At 41.1% G+C, this 20,361-nt stretch overlaps 1 protein-coding gene across 1 annotated transcript in view; it reads right to left on the bottom strand.

Moving 5' to 3' along the window:
* Adamts20 (ADAM metallopeptidase with thrombospondin type 1 motif 20) overlaps positions 1 to 20,361 on the bottom strand; it is a 139,414-nt gene that overhangs the window by 64,110 nt on the left and 54,943 nt on the right. The window contains exons 10-19 of the mRNA XM_036208198.1: positions 19,112 to 19,253; positions 16,558 to 16,662; positions 15,236 to 15,381; positions 13,969 to 14,150; positions 13,731 to 13,867; positions 11,451 to 11,568; positions 8,652 to 8,747; positions 5,459 to 5,625; positions 5,185 to 5,314; positions 164 to 290 (exon numbers count right to left, since the gene is read on the bottom strand). Of these exons, the coding sequence (XP_036064091.1) occupies positions 164 to 290; positions 5,185 to 5,314; positions 5,459 to 5,625; positions 8,652 to 8,747; positions 11,451 to 11,568; positions 13,731 to 13,867; positions 13,969 to 14,150; positions 15,236 to 15,381; positions 16,558 to 16,662; positions 19,112 to 19,253 (1,350 nt within the window). The remainder of the gene's footprint in view (positions 1 to 163; positions 291 to 5,184; positions 5,315 to 5,458; positions 5,626 to 8,651; positions 8,748 to 11,450; positions 11,569 to 13,730; positions 13,868 to 13,968; positions 14,151 to 15,235; positions 15,382 to 16,557; positions 16,663 to 19,111; positions 19,254 to 20,361) is intronic.

The raw sequence follows: 20,361 nt of genomic DNA on the forward strand, positions 1-20,361 counted from the left end.
AGCATGAACATGAATTAGTGAGCCCGAAGTGTTCTAAATGACAAGGCAGAGGTCAGATATTAATGACCTGCTGGCCCCGGGTGAGGCACTGTGCTGAATGTCTTATCTATGATTAGTTCATTGTCATTACACATCAGTTACATCACATGTGGCTCTCTTTTACCTGAGTTCACAGTCTGTATTGCACTTTTCTGTCACAAGCAATGGCAGCGGTAAGTGGCCACAACTCTGATCGGATACAACTGCATGGTCACTCTTACGTATGCAGATGATTTTTCTTTTATGAAGACCTTAGCCAGAATGAGATGAAAATGAAAAATTAAATGAAAATTTAAAATTAAATAAAAATTTATACAAGTTAGGTGTTCCATAATTATAATAATTATCCTAAATGATTCAGGTAGGAAAGCAGAAGATTTTGCTATTATTCATAGGTCACTGGGAGTTTCTTTTTATAAGCTGAATCCTCAATGACTGAGGAGGACTTTGCTCAGAGAGGAGGCCAGATGGAAGACGGACCAGGTAAGGGGTAACTCTGCAACAGCAGAGATTGGAAGGTAGGGCTGGGACCAGCATGGATGTTATCACTAGGTCATTGTCCCGTGGATGACTTCCTCATATGTACGGCTACAGTGTTATGACAACTTCCATGTCAGGTGGCATGACACTTATGTGAACTGACTAGAGTGGATATGGCCTATGACAGTTCCAACAAGCTCTTGTTCTGTCCTTCTGCCTTCAGAATAGCACTGTCCACACAGGGCCGACCTTTCAGACTGGCCTTGTGAACGAAAAAGTTAATTACAAGCAACACAACGATCAGTAGTTTCACGGGTTTTGGGGGACAGGACAGGTGAGGCATGGGGATGAGTAAGGTGCAGTTGAAGTTTTTCCGACTACAGTAAGGGCTATGAAATTCCTCTGTGTGATAGTGAAATGTGGAAACACATCACCATTTGTTTACCGAAATCCACAGAATTCACAGCATGAAGAATGAACTCTAGGGCAAACTACAGGCATCAGCTGGCCATTGGGAATCAGAATCAGCTTGTCCTCTGGACACACATGTCAACAGACGCAAACACACAGCAGAGCAGTAGGGAAGAAGAGGGGGGGATGGGGTGGGAGACAGGAACAGTCAGCTCTTCTGTGCTTCCACTGTTTGCTAGGACTGAAGCTACTCTAAAGGTAAGATCTGGTTTTGTTTTCATGGCATGGATGGAGATCTTAGTTATACAGAGCAGGCCGTGGCAATGAAACCCAAAGTATAGTCTGGTCAACAATGGCCTCAGCTCACCCCATGGAGAGAGGGCGGCTGTTTGTCTCCAACACAACCAGTCAAAGCAAACTAGCACTCAGGTTCAGGGCACCCTGCATCCACATCCTCTTCAGGAGTTGAAGCAGCCCCATGACATGATCAAATTTCTGTTTTGTGAATACTCAACTTTGAACTCCCAGTTAACTAAACATGAACACGTGTTTATCTCAGATCTATTCTAAGCCCCCTTTAAAATAAATATAAGTCGGTTTTTAGAAGCATATATGTAAAGGAGCAAAAGAAAATAAAGGAAATGAAACAGAAGAGAAGGGGAAACTGTGGAGACGAAAAGTGAATGATAAAAGCTATTCTCTGAGCCAAGGAGGACGAAGTCAACCTTGTGAATGGATGAGGGGTGGGTATGAAAAACAAAGAATGGATTAAAAATCATATTTGGAGTTAAAGTTCTCTTCCTCCAGTCCCCAGTGCAGACTGTGAGCCACGAATGTCATTTTCTACTTCCTCTAATCACAAGGAATCATAAAATAATACTAGCAAAATTAACGATACTTATATTTAACCCAAAGTGTATAAAATTTGATTTTTTGAACATATTAATGTAAAAATTATTAAAACATATTTTACTTTCTTCCTCTCGTTTTAATATTCAAAATCCAGTGGGTAGTTCACACATGGCACACACTGACACAGACTGGTCACATACGGCTTGTGGCTGATGCACTGGACAGCACAGCTTGAGAGAAGAAGAGCCTGAAGACACAGCACAGGAAAGACAGGACCCACAGGATGGAAACAGGTTGATTAAAGAAGACACTCTCACACCTCTCACATGTGGTGACCTCCCAGCCCATTGCACTCTCCCTGCTCACCAGATCCAGGACCATCCCATGTTCCCCTCACCCAACCATTGGAAGACAGGAGATTTTCTCTCTTGGAGGACTGTTCCCCAAGAAAGAATAATCAGCCAAACTTAGGGTCTTCTCCTGGTGACTCATGTGATACAGGAGATTTTAATTCTTATATATGAAAAAGCATTAACAGAGATTTTAGGAAGCCTCAAACATAAGAGATCCAAGGAAACAAGTGAGCAGGAAACAAGCATGCCTAGAGCTACCAAACAAGGAAGCCAAAGACAAGACACTATAAGGTTCTAACTTAAGAGATTTTTGCCTTCAAACAATACAAATGTTAGAAAGGCGAAAAACTGGTGAGAAATCTTTTAAAAAAAAATCTGAGACTCTATTTCCAAAAAGACTGACATAATTCACAGGAAAATGACAAGAAAGAACAGTGCATCAAGGAACCCCAGTGGATGTGCACTGGTGTCAAGGACCAATGCCTGGGAGCCCTGGAAACTGGCAAAGCCTTTCCCTGGTCCATGTGCAGATGTTGACAAAGGGCACACAAAGCATGGACTGAAGCTTTCCTCCACCCAGATATTTACATATTTACAGCTTGAGACTGGTCCACTGCAGAGACAGGCCTCCGAGACTAGTGACGCCTCCTGCTCATGCTGTACATAGTAAACAGGCTGAGGTTCCCAGTAGTTGCAGAGTTGGTGCTGCTCCATCAGAGACGGCAGGGCGCCATCCAACCCCAACATTTTAGTACACATGTCTGTGTCTGTCCTCCCTTCATTTCCCTCTTTCCCCAGCTGGGTTTTTATAAGCAAGCCGTGCAGCAGGACATTGAAGCGCATCCCGTTCTCTGACATCATTGGGACTGGGGAAAGAATCCATAAAGCTTCGAGAGTGGAGAATGCCCCGTACCAGCCCAGGGAAGTGAAGGGTCAGCTGAAGGAAAGCCACAGGGCCAGGTCTTGGTGAGTCTAAGGAGATGTTGTCTGTCTAGAATTCTTACCAGTTAAAGAGTTGGGCAAACGTGAAAATTGAATAGTGATATTTTAGAGATGGCAAGTTCCCCCCCAAGTTGCCTTTCCTTCTCCAGAGCATCCTCAGGTCTATTTCCCACAATGACGGAGGTAAGTATAAAAGAGGACTTGTGAGATTAAAGAAAAATTCAAGAGAATTCCCAGGATAGTATTGAAGTGGTACCTACAGGGGACAGTTACAAAATGAGCCTAAAAGTACACAAATTCATGAGCCCAAGAGCAAAGAGGAATATTGCAAAAATAAGGGAAAAAATAACACTGAAAAATAACTAAGAAAATTCTAAAACAAAATGCACGGCTGTTTTAAAATCTTGAGTAATAATTAACTCAGAAAAACGAGTAATAAGCTGCAGAGTAACACAGAGCAGAGATTCTAGTCACAGTATTTGGTGGCCAAAATAAATAAACAAATAAATAAATAAATAAATAAATAAAACCCATTTTTCTGCTCATAGCCTCTCAGAAGCCATTCTTTTCATGGGGGATCTACTGCATTCTAGAATCTTTCTTCATTCACCTGTTGCTTGGTTTGTTATGCCATGTCCACAGCCACACACCTGCTTACACATTCAATGCAGGACAGCTGGTCCCCCATCTTCAAACTCCACTGGTCTTCTGCAAAGTTCACCCAAGGCCTCTTTGTCAAAATGACTCCTTAGACTCCCCCAGTGCACTGACTAGATTTTTGGTCAACTCGACCACAAGTTAGAGTCATCTGAGAGAGGGAACCTCAACTGAGAAAATGCCTCAAAAGACTGGCTTGTGGGCAAGACTGTGAGACATACACTTGACCAATGAGTGCACTGGGAGGCCCCAGCTCATTGCAGGAGGTGCCTTTCCTCCCCAGGTTGCTTTTGGTCAGGATGTGCTATCACAGATTAGAAACCCTGAGACACCCCGTATTGCTGGTGCGCTGTTTCTACTCTATCATTTATCCCAGTTGAACTGGCGCCACTTATTACTATGTCCATTCTGAGAGCCCACCCTACACAATGACAGGACATCACTTCCCTGCCATCAACCTGAGCAGCTCTGCATCACTGCCAAGTGACAGAGGCACTGCCTTTTCCTGGAGAACACCATTGCTACTTTTTCACCTGTCAGGTGAGATGAAAAGATGATCCTCCTCATCCAAGGCCACCACCTCTGGCCACCCACCTATTCTCATCTGCACAAACCTGAGCTTCCTCCCTCTAATCACTGTCCCCCTTCATGATCAGTTCTCTATAAACTTTATACCTCAGTTTCCACACTACGACCTCCCCCACTTCATCTGGGGAATCTCCTTGCATAGCTATGGCACCGCATTTACATGAAGATCTCTACATATGCGTGGGCTATATCTAAATACAAAATTTGGCTCTTAATAATAATCTGAGCCCAAACAGTCCCTCAATAAAGGTTGCCTACACTGAACATAGCATTTTTTTTTTTTTTAATGTAAAAGCAAAGAGCCTTTATTTTCAAGCTCCGAGCTTGGTCTCTCTTGTCTGTCCAATGCAGTGGTGAGAGCAGAGAGCTGAAATTAGCGTTCTATCACAGACCACCCACGATCACAGACTACACCATGGCTCCGCTGTTGTCATGTCCTCCCTCTGCTAGATCTCCTCCTGCTTTGCTCTCTTCCTCTCTGGCCCTTTTGGTTTTGCACACCACGGTACAAATGTATTTTCTCATGCCCAAGAAAGGGAAATAAAACGAATGTCTGACATTGCAACAATAAAAGACAGATGGATTAAAAAAAATGTGTGGAGGGGAATGACTGGGGATGCGGGGGTGGTACTACCCTAGAAAGCTAGAGGGGAGGAAAGAGAGAAAGAGTGAAGAAGAGTGGGGACAGTAGAGTTGATGGAATAGTTAAGAAGACAAAGACCAAGATGAAGGGGTACAGACAGGGCACTTGCCATGCCTGTATGCTCCATGTACAGAAGGACTCATTAGCCAGTCAGACTTAAGAGGAACCACACAATACCAGCATGCATAAACTTGGGTCTCTTATTTAAGGCCAGGGTACCTTGGCACATTTTGGTACAGTCTTGCCACGGCCCATATGGATCCCAGGAGAACAGATTACTCCTCTCCTCAATGGGGATGTTGAAGGAATAGTGCACGTCAGGGTTGTATAAATTACCCACACATAACACCTCAATAAAATACAGAGGAACATACAATTAATTTATAAAAGATACACTCTTAAGACATTGTTTTTACAACTAATGATGTTAAGCATTTAACTAGTCCTCTACTAAGAGTGCGGCTGGGTTTCACCACTGCCTACAGGCCGTTACCTGCAGAACAAGCTCTGCTTCCAGCCGGTCAGTGCTGTTAATTCTTTCAATCGAGTTGTTTGATCCACTGTATTCAAAAATAGCTCCCTGGATGTTGATTTCTTTCTTTGCCATACTTACAACAAAATTTCCATTCAGAAGAAAGTTCCCTTGAGTGTCAGATAACGCTGTAAAACAATATAATGCGGTTCATGAAACGATGGAGCAAAAACAGGATGGAGTTAACTTTCCTCGCTTTTAAATGCAAACTCTTTCCCGAATCTAAAGGAAGTAAATATAAGCCGATGCTCAGGAAATAAACTACTTCACTGTACCGTGGTGTCTAATCTGCAAGTAAGAAAACTTCAACACAGAAGCCAAATATATGAAGACAGATTCACCCGACCCTGCTGTATTCCAGAACCCCCTCAGAGGCACGAAACAGGAAGGGCACACGGGAAGAGGAGAAGCAGGAGGAACCAGAGCACAGAGAGCACCCACCAATCAGTCATCAACAAGGGAGAGCAAAGAACGGCCCATCTGCACTCCATTTATGCTTAATTTGGAACAAATGTGCAAAGCCTTACATTTTTAAGGCCAAATTTTTAAATTAGGTTAGCCCTTTGACAATTTCATACATGGATATAATGCATGCTGGTTACTCTCCCCGCCTCTTCCCTCCCTACTAGTTCTTTCCCAATTCGTGACTTTCGGGTGGGTTTTGTGGCCTGTTTAACCAGGGCCATCTGTGTGACCACTGAGTTGAGATCCGAACGGTATCTTAAAACGCTAGTGGTATACTCCATTCCTCACCCAAATGTCCACAGCTGTTCATAAAGAGGCTCTTGGTCACCACTGATAAATGTGACTGTTCAAAATAACATCCCTATCTTCTTTTCGGTTCATATGCCTTTCTATTCTCTTTCCTATTGGAAGGAATTGATGTAAGCCCAGTGAGCGTCAATAGTATCAACTTGATCATATCTAGATCACCTAGAAGGCCAGCTTCCTGACAGGGACTGTCTGGATTAGGTAAGCCACTAGCCATGCCTGCAAAAGGTCATCTTGATTAGGCTTACTGAGGTCAGAATTCCCTAACACTGAGTGGTACCATTCCCTGGGCTCAGATCCAGTCTGCATAAAGAGGAGAATGTTAGCTGAGTACAAGCAATTGTCATTCTCTGCCTTCTGACTGTGGTGGAAGGTCACCAGCTGCCTTGAGCTCCTGTGGCCAGGACCTTCTCTCCATGATGGAATATACTGTTGAAATATGAGCCAAAACAAATTCATTTCCCTTTAATTTTCTTTGTCTGGGTATTTTTATCATAGCAACAGGAAAAGTAACTAAGATGCCTGTCACGCATGTACATTTGTGTATATTTATTCATATACTACACACATATACAAGTTTGGAACAGGACTAGAGTATATATTTGTAAGTTGCTATGTTTAAATACAGAGTTGCATGTATTACAGCAGTGCAGGGGTTAAGGCACTCCTATTGATAACTGATTGCTATGTGATCTCCCACAAAACCTCTGCATCAGTTTCTTCAACTACACAGTAGAGTTAAAACTTTCTGTGCTACCAGGCAATTAGGCCACAATCAGATCTGGAAAGTATGTGTAGAGGTACATAAATCATACAAGATTAGCCTACTTACATTTAATTCTGAGCATCCTGGCACACTCTGTATTTTACAATACTAAAGCCCTATACTAATGAAATGCATCACTCTCGATTTTTACTTGTGTTAAAAATGTCAGTGAGACCTGAAAAGTGAGACTTGAAGAAAATATGCAGTTGGCATTCTGGGAAGCTCGCCCAAAGCACACAGGTCACGGACGCCAACAGCTGAATCACCTTTAGAGATCACACTAAAGAACAAATCAAGCTTGACGTTCGTCCTGTAGAATGGAAACTCCTCTGTGTAAGGGGATGAACTTCCTCTATGTCCACAATGTCCACAGGCCTATTTAAGGGACTTCTGGTGACATGAATTCTCAAACAATAAATACTTAAAATAAAAACAACAACAACGAAAATCCTTCCAGGGGCTCATGGGCTTATTTTTCTCATTATGTTACACTCAAGTTTCCATGCTACTGTGTACACAGTAGTTTCTTTGCTAGAACATTCACAACTTTTAAACTTGGGAAGAACTCATGGACCATTCCCAGGAAGATGTGGCCAGGTTAATTATTTACCTACATTTTAGCTGCACGCATCTCTAACTGCATACCAAGGCAATATGTTTAAGTAGGAGAAAAATAAAATCAACGAAATACAATAAGATTTTTTTAAAAAGCAAGACATTTGCATTCAATTCTCTTTGGAAAATGTTTGGCATTCATTACATTGGAAGTGATATGGCACAAAATTAAGCGTTCTTAGGTGAACAGTTACATAGAATTTAGCATATGCACGTGTGCAGACAAGTCCAGCTGGTTTGTTATTGTATAAGTCCAAATTTTCACAATGAAGAAATCCTGAACCTATTGAAAGGCTAAAACACTTGACTCTATAATGCCGCCTATACTTTCTGAAATAAACTGTTCATAATAAAGTCATACTGCTAGTTGTATTAGTTACATACATAGGTCAATATGTAAATGAACAGATTTGTAGCAGAACATTTGAAGCAGATAAACCACCTTATCAGCTGCACATCACCAGTTTGAGGAATTAGATAATTCAGGAATTGGCTCATTGTGGGGAGAAAATCTTTGTAAATACCCTTTCCATATTTCTATCTAAGCAAAATTCTCCAACTCTGAAAGGTATTTTTTAAAAAGACAACAAAAGTGTGTCTATACTCAAGAAATATATAATGGCCATATTTGGTAATATCTCAAAATACAAAACTAGTTATTTATAGAACTTTAAATAAAATCATACTTAAGTACTTTTGCTACATGGTTTAAAAAAAAATTAAGGAAAGCCAAAGAGTGCTACAGTGAGCATGAGAGAGAAGAGAATTTTGTTCTGAATCTACATACGACTTTAATTGAATACAAACTTTGGTTACCTACAATGCCATAATGGAAAATAAAAACCAAAATTTTCCCATTATTTCCCTTTTCATTCTAAAAGGATTTATTTTGTGTAGCTGAAGAAGAACATATGCCTAAAGCTGTAGAAAGGTATCAACCACAGACCTCCAAGAAATTACACACAAACCACACATCCACTGCTGCTTACTACATGTGTTTACCAAGATAGTTGTCATCTTCCGGTCTTCCAGAATAGCTGTGCTGAAGAATTTCAATGTTTGTTGCCCCTGCAGGAATCTTAACAACGACATTGTAACCTGCAATATAGTTTTGCACATGTAAAATTTCATAAATTGCAGACATTCCATCAACTATTACCACCAAATGGCTGCAAGATTGGAATAGTATAGCCACACTTACAATTTCTTTCTAGCCTTTAAAACGTGATTAAATGTTTTGGTTTTTATCCCATCTGAACTAAACCTTAACACACTATGCAAGCCTGAGATGAAGACCACCCAAATACACAGACCTTGAGATTCAGTGTCTTCTTGTGATTTATTTTTTATTACTATATATGTTTGTGCTGTTTGAGTGTGGGGGGTCATGATTGTATATATTTGTGCCTGTGTTGGGGGGTGGTGCCTGCAGACACCAGAAGAGGGTTTCAGATATCTGGAGCTGGAGCTCAGCAGCAGCAATGTGAGCCACCTGATGTGGTGCTGAGAACTGAGCTCGGGTCCTCTGCATGAGCAGCAGGGGCTTCTGAGCCATCTCTTCAGCTCCCAACTTGAGATTCTTAAAGTCCAACATGTCCTAATTTTTTACTACTTCTGAAATTCTGAATGTAGAATAGAATGTTTACCCTGGGCCCACACACTTATAATCCAGGATTTCAAATGCTATTCACAAGCCTAGGGCGATCGATATAATTGGTCTCTGACATAATATGTTATGTTTAAGAAGACTGAGAGGCAACAAATTTTACTATTGAGGAACAATAATAGAAAACTAATTTTTTCTTAAGCTCTTAGTTTATATCTCAAACTAGAATCTCCATATTCACGCCCAAATTTTACATTACTTTTTTTAAAGCCTCCCAACATCTGTTACCAGAAAAATAAAAGGTTTATTGGAGTAGAATGAAAGTAATATCTCTAGCTTATTAGGCCAAATCCTGCAATACTGGCACTGTTTGAAGAGGAAATGTGGTGTAAAATGCACATTAAATGAGAGGGGGGAAAAAAAACGTTTTCTGACACTGTTCCTAAAAACACTCACACAGCTAGCTAAATCCCTCGGGGAAAGCACAGAATTAAGTATGCTCCAGAGATGTAACTCCAGGATTTTCCTCGGTCTTTTCTTAAAAATTAATTCCCTCAGTTTAGTGCATGAATAAGAGTTGTAATTTTTCTTATGCATTAAATTTGAAAATACTGTCCCATGATTCCATAAGGATGATGGTGCCGGATCGCCTGTAGGCTTTTGGATCAGCCTGATTTACCTCTTTAAGGTATCACATAAAGATGACAGTTGGATGACTACTCTATGTTTCCTACATCTTATAATCTCCAAGATTAATTTTAACCCAGAGAACTCCCACCATAAAACAGCCCCACCAACTTCTTCCACCTGTCTCCAGTACTGGCTTGAAAGCAAGTCTAATGCACCAAAAAGATGCTAGAATGAAGGTAACCACCAGGGGGCAGAGACACCCACCCTGCAAATGACCTGCACAAGGTTCCCCATCCTTATGGGAACCAGAGAAGCAATCTTCACCAGATTACGTATTCAGTTCTCATTTGATATATGTGGCTTTGTGCTGTGAGATATTGTTTAGTCACTGCCGTCTATCACAAGCATGTGTCAGTGGTTAAGGAAGGGGATCCAAGTATGCAGCTCACATGAAATCATCAGTAACAGAGAGAAAAAGAGCCTGTTAACACACATGACCGTCTCCAGTACATTAGAATATGAAATGTTCTATGCTTCTCACATAGATAAAGGTATAAAAATGGAGTTTTGAGTTATACCCTTTCATCGGAATAACTACCAGTAGCATCATGAGCTCAACCACATGGACATAATTTAATGTTGAAAAATAACACTGTAAGAAATAAGTTTTTACTGTACAAGGAAAGTTTTAAAGGTCTGCCTGTATCATCATTAAATAGGAGAATATTTTCTGAGGAAATTTAGAATTGAAAATGTCTGAGGTGATCTTAAAACAATTTCAAATAAAACTGAAATCATGGCCAAGTACCCATTGGAACTGTATTGCGCATGCTACTTGGGAAATCAAAATTAAGAACCAACATTTAGGTTAAAATTTTCACCCTTTACTCTCAGTCAACCTTTTTAATACAATTAAAAACAAACACAACACACAGACCAGGCATCTCCTTGTAAAAAGAAAGGGAGGGAGGGAGGAGAAAGATTTTCACATGTTAAAAATAATTAAAAGCAAGTTTCCCAGAAAGAGTCATAAATATACACATTCTAACTTACAGGAACATTGTTAAAAGGTCTCCAAAATTTGGAGACAATTCACCCAATATGGTCAAATACTACTGGATTTACTGTTTGATTTTCATTAATGCATCCGATCTTTTTCATTAAAAATCAGATTTAGGATTGAGAGTGGTCTCGGGTGGTACAGACCTTGCCAAATAATCAAGAAGCCATGAGCTTAGCCCCAGCACAGCATGAGCTGGGCATTGTATGGGCCTATCATCTCAGCACTTGAACAGTCAAGGTTTGGTGAGTCTAAGCCAGGCCAGTCCGGGATACATTGGACCTCATTTCAAAAACACAGACAACACAACATAGACTCAGGTCTGTCTTGGGCAAGTGAATTCATTAATATAAATAGCAGACCCAGCTCAAGACTCACTCTTTACATTTGGACATTTTTCATTGACAATCATTCGGGACCAAAGCATTACTGATGTGCCTCTATTACACACCAGAGCACTTGCTCACATCAAAGGGGAAACAGGAGGCAAGCGCACTCAGCTTACCGTAATGTGCACTGTTGAAGATGCCTGCCAGGGTCTGGCACGAAGAGTCATCTCCACCACACACTCCGCATTTATCTCTCTTAGCCTTGGAGTTCAACACATGATCACAGCCAGCTTGCTTCAAAACACAATCATCATAATTCATATGATCAAAGTGACTAATTATGGGCACAGCACTTTAGAGTGTACAAGGTTCTCTTCAAAAGATTATTTCAATTAGCAGGGCTCCAGGTGGGACAGGAGCCTCTCTGAGTGTCTACCAAACCAAGTGGGCAGCAATCTGTGAACTGTGTTCACAGAGTCTGAAAAGCAGTGTGTTTCAGAGGGTTTACAGGATTTTCTGAATGAATATCTTCGGGTAATAACTTGAGTTCTACATTGGGACAGACAATGATTCCTATGTTCCACCATCATTTGAAAACCATAATTTTGGGCTAGAAAGATAGATGACTCAGTAGGCAAGAGCACTGGCTGCTCTTCCAGAGGACCTGGGTTCGAATCCCAGCATCCACAACCATTTATAAATCTAATTCCAGGGGATCTGACACCCTTTTCTGGCTTCCACAGTCAATGTAAACATGTAGTGTACACACATACATATGAACAGGTAAAACACTAATATACATAAAATAACATTAAAAAAATAAAACCTTTAAAGAAAGGTAATTCAAACAGACCCATTAGGTAGGATAAGCAATACATTAGAATACTCAAATAAGGTGTTGTACTAGTTCTAAAAAGGCATCATAGCCCTAGAACACTGGAAATAAAGCTTGTCTCAAATAAACACTTGAATGAATTTCCCCCAGATTAATCATCAGCATAAGTGTCTACAAAAGGGTTTTCCTAGACGTTTCAGAGAAAAGTATAGCTGCTTTCTCCACAAGCATTCTGCACATGACATGGCCTTTAGTTTTATGGACTAGACTTCTAATCTGAATGACCCCAGGAGAAAAGGTCATACACCACCAGGATTGTTTTTAACATTGGTGGGACAGTGGGACAACCTTGGGAGTTGGTTCTTTCCTTCCATCATGTGGGCTCCAGGGACAGAACTCAAGTCATTAGGCTTGGCAGCAAATGCCTTACCTGTGGGGCCATCCCATCCTCCTGCCATATACATTTTTTGATACATAAGGCAAATATAAGGTTTACTCACATATTTTATGAACACCAAATGCATCTAAATGTTCAGATCATCTTTGCCATATTTTGATTCTTTTCATTGGGCTATGTTGCTTGTTTAAACATGGCATACAGTTTGGTGGGGGGGCACAAAGTAATCTTTTCGTACTATTTAAGCTATTTCCAAAATGTAAGTTAGGTGTCTTTGAGCTTTTCCTAAGGCCTTTGGGTGCAGGCCAGTATCACCTAGGCTACTAATACTTGGCTACAGTGAGATAAATTGGCCATATTAAGTTCCCCTTCAATCAAAGAAATGGCCTCACGACAGCGCACTGACTGTTTAGACAGCATTCGATATTTTAACGCTCAGACTCCACCTGCATTCTCCAGATAACCAACCATCTGCCACACTTGTGTTTCTGTGAAAGCCTCTTAAGTTTACTGAGGAGCCTGCTAAGTGGTCCACCTGCTTCCTGCCTTCTTCTAATCAAGGTCATTCTAAAACATCATGAAGTGCAAGGCAAATATCACCACTTCTTCCACTTCAAAATAACATCTGAATCTCTAAGGAGTTCAGATGAAAGGTACTCATCAAATATCATCCTGATCCCAATTACAACCCTGAGCACTTTCTACCTCATGTTCCTAAAATCAGATCTTTGATCTGAACCATATCTGACATTGAGCAAGTACTCAGTCACTGCTGTTTGAACAGGACAAATAGGAGTCACAGGACTAACAAGAGGGAGGAGATGTGGGTCACATGTCACCATGTGGGGGGTGGCCACATCTGAAGTAGGAAAAGCACTTTCCTACCTTTTAAAGAAGATGGCCCCATCTTCACAACAATTCTAAATACAATTGGCAAAACAAAATCAGCCATCCTACACATTTAAGCCACTTTTGCGCTATTTTTGAGGCAGGATCCAGCTACCTAGACCAGGATGGCCTGACTTAGTCTCCTGAGTACCGGATACAGCCATGACAACACAAAGAATTGCTTCAAAACAAAGTTAACCATAGTCCTAGAGCTAGCATGCTATCAAAGACTACTCTAACGGCATTCATAAGAACAGACTGTGAAGACGCAGACACCATCGGTTGAAGAAGGAAAAGAAACGCATGGTTCTTCAGCAGAAACCCCAGTTTACTCACCCGACAAAGGCCCTGAACGCAGAGGTCATTGGTCTCAGTCCCACAGGGTGTACCATCAGCCACTCTGTCCTTCAGCTGGTAGAAGCTGGTGGTCCCAGCGACCCGGCAATAGAGTTTACAGCGATCTTTTATGGCAACTGTAAGGAGAGGAATCACGTTTCGGACGCAGAGCGATGAAGCCCCCCCGTGTTTGCAGTGTGCCCACATGTTCTCCTATCGGAGCCAGAGCGGTACTTACTCCCGCTGTACTTCGGAAGCCACCTCACGTTAGGGGGGAGGCCGTGGATGTTGAAATGTTTACCATCAAAGTCAGAGCACTGCTCTTCCCGGAAGTCTCGCTTGCCTTTTGGACATGAATCAGTGTTACATGACCGAAATTTCATCCTGCGGCCCACACAGTACCTTCCTCCGTTTCTTGGCCTAGTCAAATTCATTACATTTTAAAGTGCATCAGTAAAACATTACTGTTCTCATCTGTTCCTACAGCTCTCCCATTCTCTTCCAGGACCAGAAGGGCCACTGACACTCTTTTAATATTATATGTACCATAGGGTTTTAAACAGTTTTCTGGGAAACCAGTCATAAAAAAAAATAGCAACCCCTCTCAAGTAGACCTGAGACCTGGACACCAGAAATGAGTTGCAGCTCTGACAAGATGAACAAGAACTAATGGTGGAACTTTGTTCTAAAACATGATGTCTAGTGAGGCACAGACAATAAAGAAAGGCGTGGGTGACAAGGGAAACATACCCATTGTTGCCATGCTTGAGTGGGTATATACATGCCTGTCACCGTTTCAATTTATTCTTGGAAATAAACTCCAGAAGTTTTCAGGGTGAAAATGATGTCTAATTTACCTAGCCCCAAATTTCAATGACCTGGTAAGATTTATTTGGAGTGTATTGTATTCCTGTGCCTTAAAAAAGTTCCCTGATATGATTGATCAGTGTCACCTGGCCTGTGAATTATTATATGTAAAATAGGAATCTTTCTGGGATCTCGGCATGCTTTGGAGATGGACGAAGAGAGATGATTCGGCACTTACTCGGCTAAGACAGTGAGGCATCCACAACGGGAGCAGAGGAGGGAAAGGAGGCACATCAGATTACAGAATGATAAAAAGCTAGTAACTGAATGACATAGATGTGCATCAGAGCCAAGACACCAGGGGAAGGATCTAGGGCCTTTCACTTGAAACACAGTAACATGAAGATGCCATTACAGAATCATCATTCACATTTACTTAAAGTCACCCTGAAGCTGAAAACAAAGAGGAGGAAGAAAAATAGCTGTCTTGGTTGAAATCATAAAATTTAATCTAGTTTTTTTTTTTTTTTAAAGTCTGAATCCACAAAGGCACAAAGTGGTATCATTTAAAGTGTTGCAGAATGATTCTGAATCTCTGAAACGGGTAGACTGACCTCCAGCATTAGAAGTGAACGAAACTGACTCTTATTTTCGGGTCCTTGAGATAATCTTAATTTACAGTGAATAAAAAGACATACTCGGGGCGATCACAGAGCCTGGTTGTGCTTTTAATTCCACCTCCACATGTTCTTGAGCAAGAGCTGTAGGGTCCCCAGGGCCCCCATTCGCCATCCACAGGGCGGGTCTCCATGTCTCTGGTCACACACAGCCCACGGTGGCAATGCTGGGAACACAATAGCACAAAGAGAAGTGGCCTGTGCCATCTAGTTAAAGCATCCTGGCAATCATCACAGCAGCATAAAGATGAACAAGAGAAGGTCTGTAAGTCATGTAAAGCAAACATCAACTCAGAAGTGAGGCTACATTCACTACCAGCTTGGAATAAGCCGTCCCTATCTGCTGGGTACCAGAGGTTGGTGGGCTGCAAAAAGGATGCAATATTTGTCTCGCTTTTGAAATTGAGACTCTCACTGGAGAAGAAAGGAATGTTTCAGATTAGACTGGAAACTATCCTGTTTGTACTAGCTCCCAAAGCAGTGTTTTTCATAATGTAGTGGTCATCACAATTGTTGCATGTAATCACATACACACACAAAAACAAACAAACAACAAAAAGCCCCAAACAAAGGAATGAATCTAACTGAGGAGATGAAAGTCTCTACAATGAAAACGTGAGGATTTTGAAAAAGGAAGTCAGGGAAAGCATTAGACAATGGAAAGACCTTCCATGCCATTGGACTGGCAGAATTAACGTCACAAAAAATGGCGAGGTTACCAAAAATAATCTATATATTTAGTGCAACTTCCATCAAAATTCACATGTTGTTCTTTACAGAACTAGAGAGAAACAACCCAAGAATTCCCATGGAACTACTAAAGACCACGAGCCACAAAAGCAATCCTGAGAAAGACCCACGCTGGAGCTTTCACACTGCCACCTCCAAACTACACTATAACATGTTTCGTTTACGGGTGAACAGCATTTTAATATGTGTAGAACCAATAAAGATTTGAAGAAACCATTTAACACATTTAATTATATTCAATCAAAGTTTAAGGAAGACAACAAATGCAATGAAAACATCTGTGTAACTAGGGGAACCTGCTGACATGTCAGCATTCTGAGGTCTGCATTTATTTTCATAATATAAACACAATATGTATGCCCATGTCGTTACTTATATAACTATATATAACTTAAGACCCATCGACTAGTTATAGAAACAAAGTTAAAATTAGACATTTAATTCCGTCGACAGTATACGATATCCAACAAACATGGCAATAAAATCACTAGCTGAGCAACGGTTGACAGCAAATCCTGACAAATGCTGCGATGCAGACCAGAGGTTCATTCCAGACACTCTGGATACAAGACTCACCCTTTGGGAAAACCTACCATCCCAGGACCACAGCTCGTCCCATCTGCCAGCGGCATGTGCTGTGTGCGACAGCCCTTGTGGACGCCTTCAGCACTGGTGCACCACAGGCGCCTGCACTGTTTCTGCAGAGGAACAGGGGGGAGAGGGGGTAAGCCAGAGCAGATATCAACATCCAGAGCAGGTCTGCCTGTCACAAACCCATCTGAGCTGCCTCCTAGCTCGTGGCTGGAGCCAGACATAATCGGCAAATGTCAAGTTCGAGTCAGATGTCTCAGGTAAGAAGAGGGTAGCCTTGACTGTGAAAACAATCTGAAATTTTACTAATGGATTCAATAATTAGAGCAATGAGCCCAAAGCGGAAATATTCAGTTATGTGGACGAGCTTCCTTTCTTCGCAGGGCATTTTTCTGAGGGCTTGTTGTTGCTGAACTTTATTCACAGGTTCCCCACCTAGGGTGTATGAGTGAAGCTCATGGGAATCCTGTGAAGCATACCAATGCTTACTAGTCTGTGAAGTATGGTGCACACTTACAGTTTCTGAACAAACAGTTCTAAAGTTTTCACAAGAAAGAAAAACTCCAGATTCATAGGAGCTGTGCACAAGATAATCCCTCTTTTTTTCCTGAAGCTAAATGAAAAGTTGATACAGTGTCCAAATCAATCCAGAAGAAATGCAGCCGTTACAAACGGTCCCCATTTCATTGTGGGTGTTTAAAGCTTGTTAAGATTTGTGACTGTATAGCCAGGCAGTGGTGGCACATGCCTTTAATTCCAGCACTGGGGAGGCAGAGCCAGGAGGATCTCTGTCACTTCAAGGTCAGCCTGGGCTAGAGAGTGAGGTCCAGGAAAGGCGCAAAGCTACACAGAGAAACCCTGTCTCGAAAAACCAAAAAAAAAAAAAAAAAAAAAAAGATTTGTGACTATGACTTCAAGGTCTGAAGTGCATTAGTCACTACATGGGATAAGCTTGGCAGTTCAGCACTTTTGCTAACTCTAGCTGTCAAGTGGCCTCCACTGACCGGCTCAATAAGCATTCATTGTATGGCAGCCTCTACTCGACGATCCCCAACTGATGACTGGGGGAGGCAGGTGGATGACTAGCCCATGTCTGAAATGACTGAAATCAGAAGTTTTCAGATTTGAATTTGCTTATACTTTGGGTTTTTTGGTTTTGTTTTTTGTTTTTTTTTTCATATGACTAGTAAGCTATCCTGGAATTGAGAACCAGCCTAAGCACAAAACTGACTTGTGTTGTTTTTTTTGTGTGTGTGTGTGTGTGTGTGTGTGTGTGTGTGTGTGTGTACTGTGTACACACAGAACTGAAAGCAAGTTTCCCAATACTTTTCATAGTGACCTGTCAACATGGGAAGTTTTCATCTATGTTATCACACTGGTATTCAAAAAGTTTCAGATTTGGAGCTTTTCAGACCTAGGGCTGTCAACATGTACACATTTATTTAAGTAAATTAAGTCTGTATTCCTGGTCCCAGAGGTCCTCATACTCCATTAAGGTAGAAGCAGCTTGGCAAATTCATGAAAAGAAGTGAAGAAAATGTAATGCTCATTCTGCTCAGAAAAGTGAGGCATGCATTCAGCACAGCACTGTTCTTTGTAAACCAAATCCGAACTTTATATCTACATTAAAATAAAAAATTATGCCAGGCAGAGATGGCACACACCTTTAATCCCAGCACTCAGGAGGCAGAGGCAGGTGGATCTCTGGAGGCCAGCCTAGTCTACAGAGCGAGTTCCAGGACAGCCAAGGCTGTTACACAGAGAAACCCTGTCTCAAAAAACAAAACAAAACAAAACAAAATCATGATGATAGAGCCGATACACGTGTTATAATGATTTATTTCCATGGAAAGTTAAAGTGTGTGACCTATGAAAAATTCCCAAATTAAATTGTGAAGAATATTTTGATTAAAATTGAACATATGCCACAAATATAATTCTTTTGCACTTGCATATGTATAACAGACATGTAAGGCTGGAGAGACGGCTCAGTGGCTAAGAGCAAATACTGCTCTTTCAGTGGACTTGAGTTCAGTTCCCAGCACCCACACCAGGCAGTTCATAACCTCCTGTAAGTCCAGCTCCAGGGCATCCAACATCCTCTTCCAGTCTCTGTGGGCACTGCACTCACATGCACATAGTTTCACAGATACCCACAAAAAACACATAATTAAAAATAAAATAATACTTAAAAAGACATGTATTCTATTATATTTGTGATGTCCTTAAAAGAATTCAATATTAAAGCATCATTTTAACTTCTTCCCCCAATGTAAGTGTTTCAATATTTTTAAATTTTATATTACATAGTTTTACTGTGGCTACACCCTCCAAATAGGACTACATCACAGGAATCTGTGATGCTAACAAGGACAATCTGGAAGTACCTAGCAGAGCACCAGACACTTAGCAAGTCCTCTATTAGCTTTGGTTTCTCATTATTTTAGGCCCTTTCTATGAAATGCCATTTAATTCCCCCTTTTGCTCAAGAATGAATGGTCATTCTTGCTATAACTTACAGGGAGTTTTCAGACAAAAAGGTAGAATTTTTCTTACCAAATAGGGACACACTTGTGATCCAGGACCAAACATAAGCTCACACTGTTTGTTCACATCGTACACTGAGCCAGGAAGCTGTGGAGACAGGTCATATATTCTTCCATTTGGTTTGTCAAGAAGGCATTCTCCATGGCCAGTGCTAAATCAGACAGAATAGGACAGTATAAATTCACTTGCACACACATCAGTGTCTCTACCAGGTGTCTATAGTTACTTACTTTCAAGGACAACCCTCACACCTTCCCATTGTTTAAAAAAAAAAAAAAACAAAACAAAAAAAAAAAAACAAAAAACAACTATACCCCTTGTTTAAAACTGTAGTCACACCAGCAAAGCAAAATTCTTATACACAGTGACAATATCAGTTTGCGTGGAATTTTAACTGTGCCTGTTTATACCGGATCCCCACTCACACCCAGAAGCTACAGTGGCATGGGGGGTGGGTGGGACGAGAGCTAAATGGTAGACCATCTATCCAACATGTGTAAGAACCCGGCATTGCAAATAAGAACTGTTTAATGACAAGTTATCATAATATAATTAACATCACACTTTCAGTGCCCATTAGCCAAACTGCCAAAATGTAAAAATAACAATGTATTATTTTCCTCGTTCTAAACAATAACAACAACAAAAAAGGCATTTCAAAAACTTTCATACTCCCTCCACTTTAAAGGCTTTTCAGGGAGCAAGCCAAGGTGTTAGCTCCCTGGCTCCAAGTGCTTGCTTACATTTAAGTCTCCCTCATGACCCAGGAAATGTGGTTGTGAACAGATTCTTCGACCTATCTAAGCCAGGTCTCATCTTTCATACATTGATGAAGGTGATATCTATTTCATAGCTTGCTGTTAGAAGACAGTCACATGCTGCTTAATGATGCTTTAGCCAATGACAGGCCAAATATAAGACAGTGGCTCACGTATGAGTACCTATTCTAAAACACGGTTCTATTTCTTTCCATCATTTCCATCAAGAGAGGTAGCTGCAAAATACTAATGACACTAACATGAGGGAATAAATGGCAGCGACAGTGAAAGGTAAAGTTTTTCGCTCTTAGCTATTGCTCTGACCTCTTGGGCTCTCAACTCTATATTTGGCTCTGTGTTTCTATATTAATAAAATCGTTACATCTACAGCAGATGTCCATTGACTTCAGCTATTCTCATCTTGAAGGGGCACCTTAAACGTCTGTCACTCAAACACCTCTAATAATAATAATATTGCTATTAATAATATAAATTATTTTA

This window comes from Onychomys torridus, chromosome 16 (assembly GCF_903995425.1).
Source record: "Onychomys torridus chromosome 16, mOncTor1.1, whole genome shotgun sequence".
Lineage (NCBI taxonomy): Eukaryota > Metazoa > Chordata > Mammalia > Rodentia > Cricetidae > Onychomys > Onychomys torridus.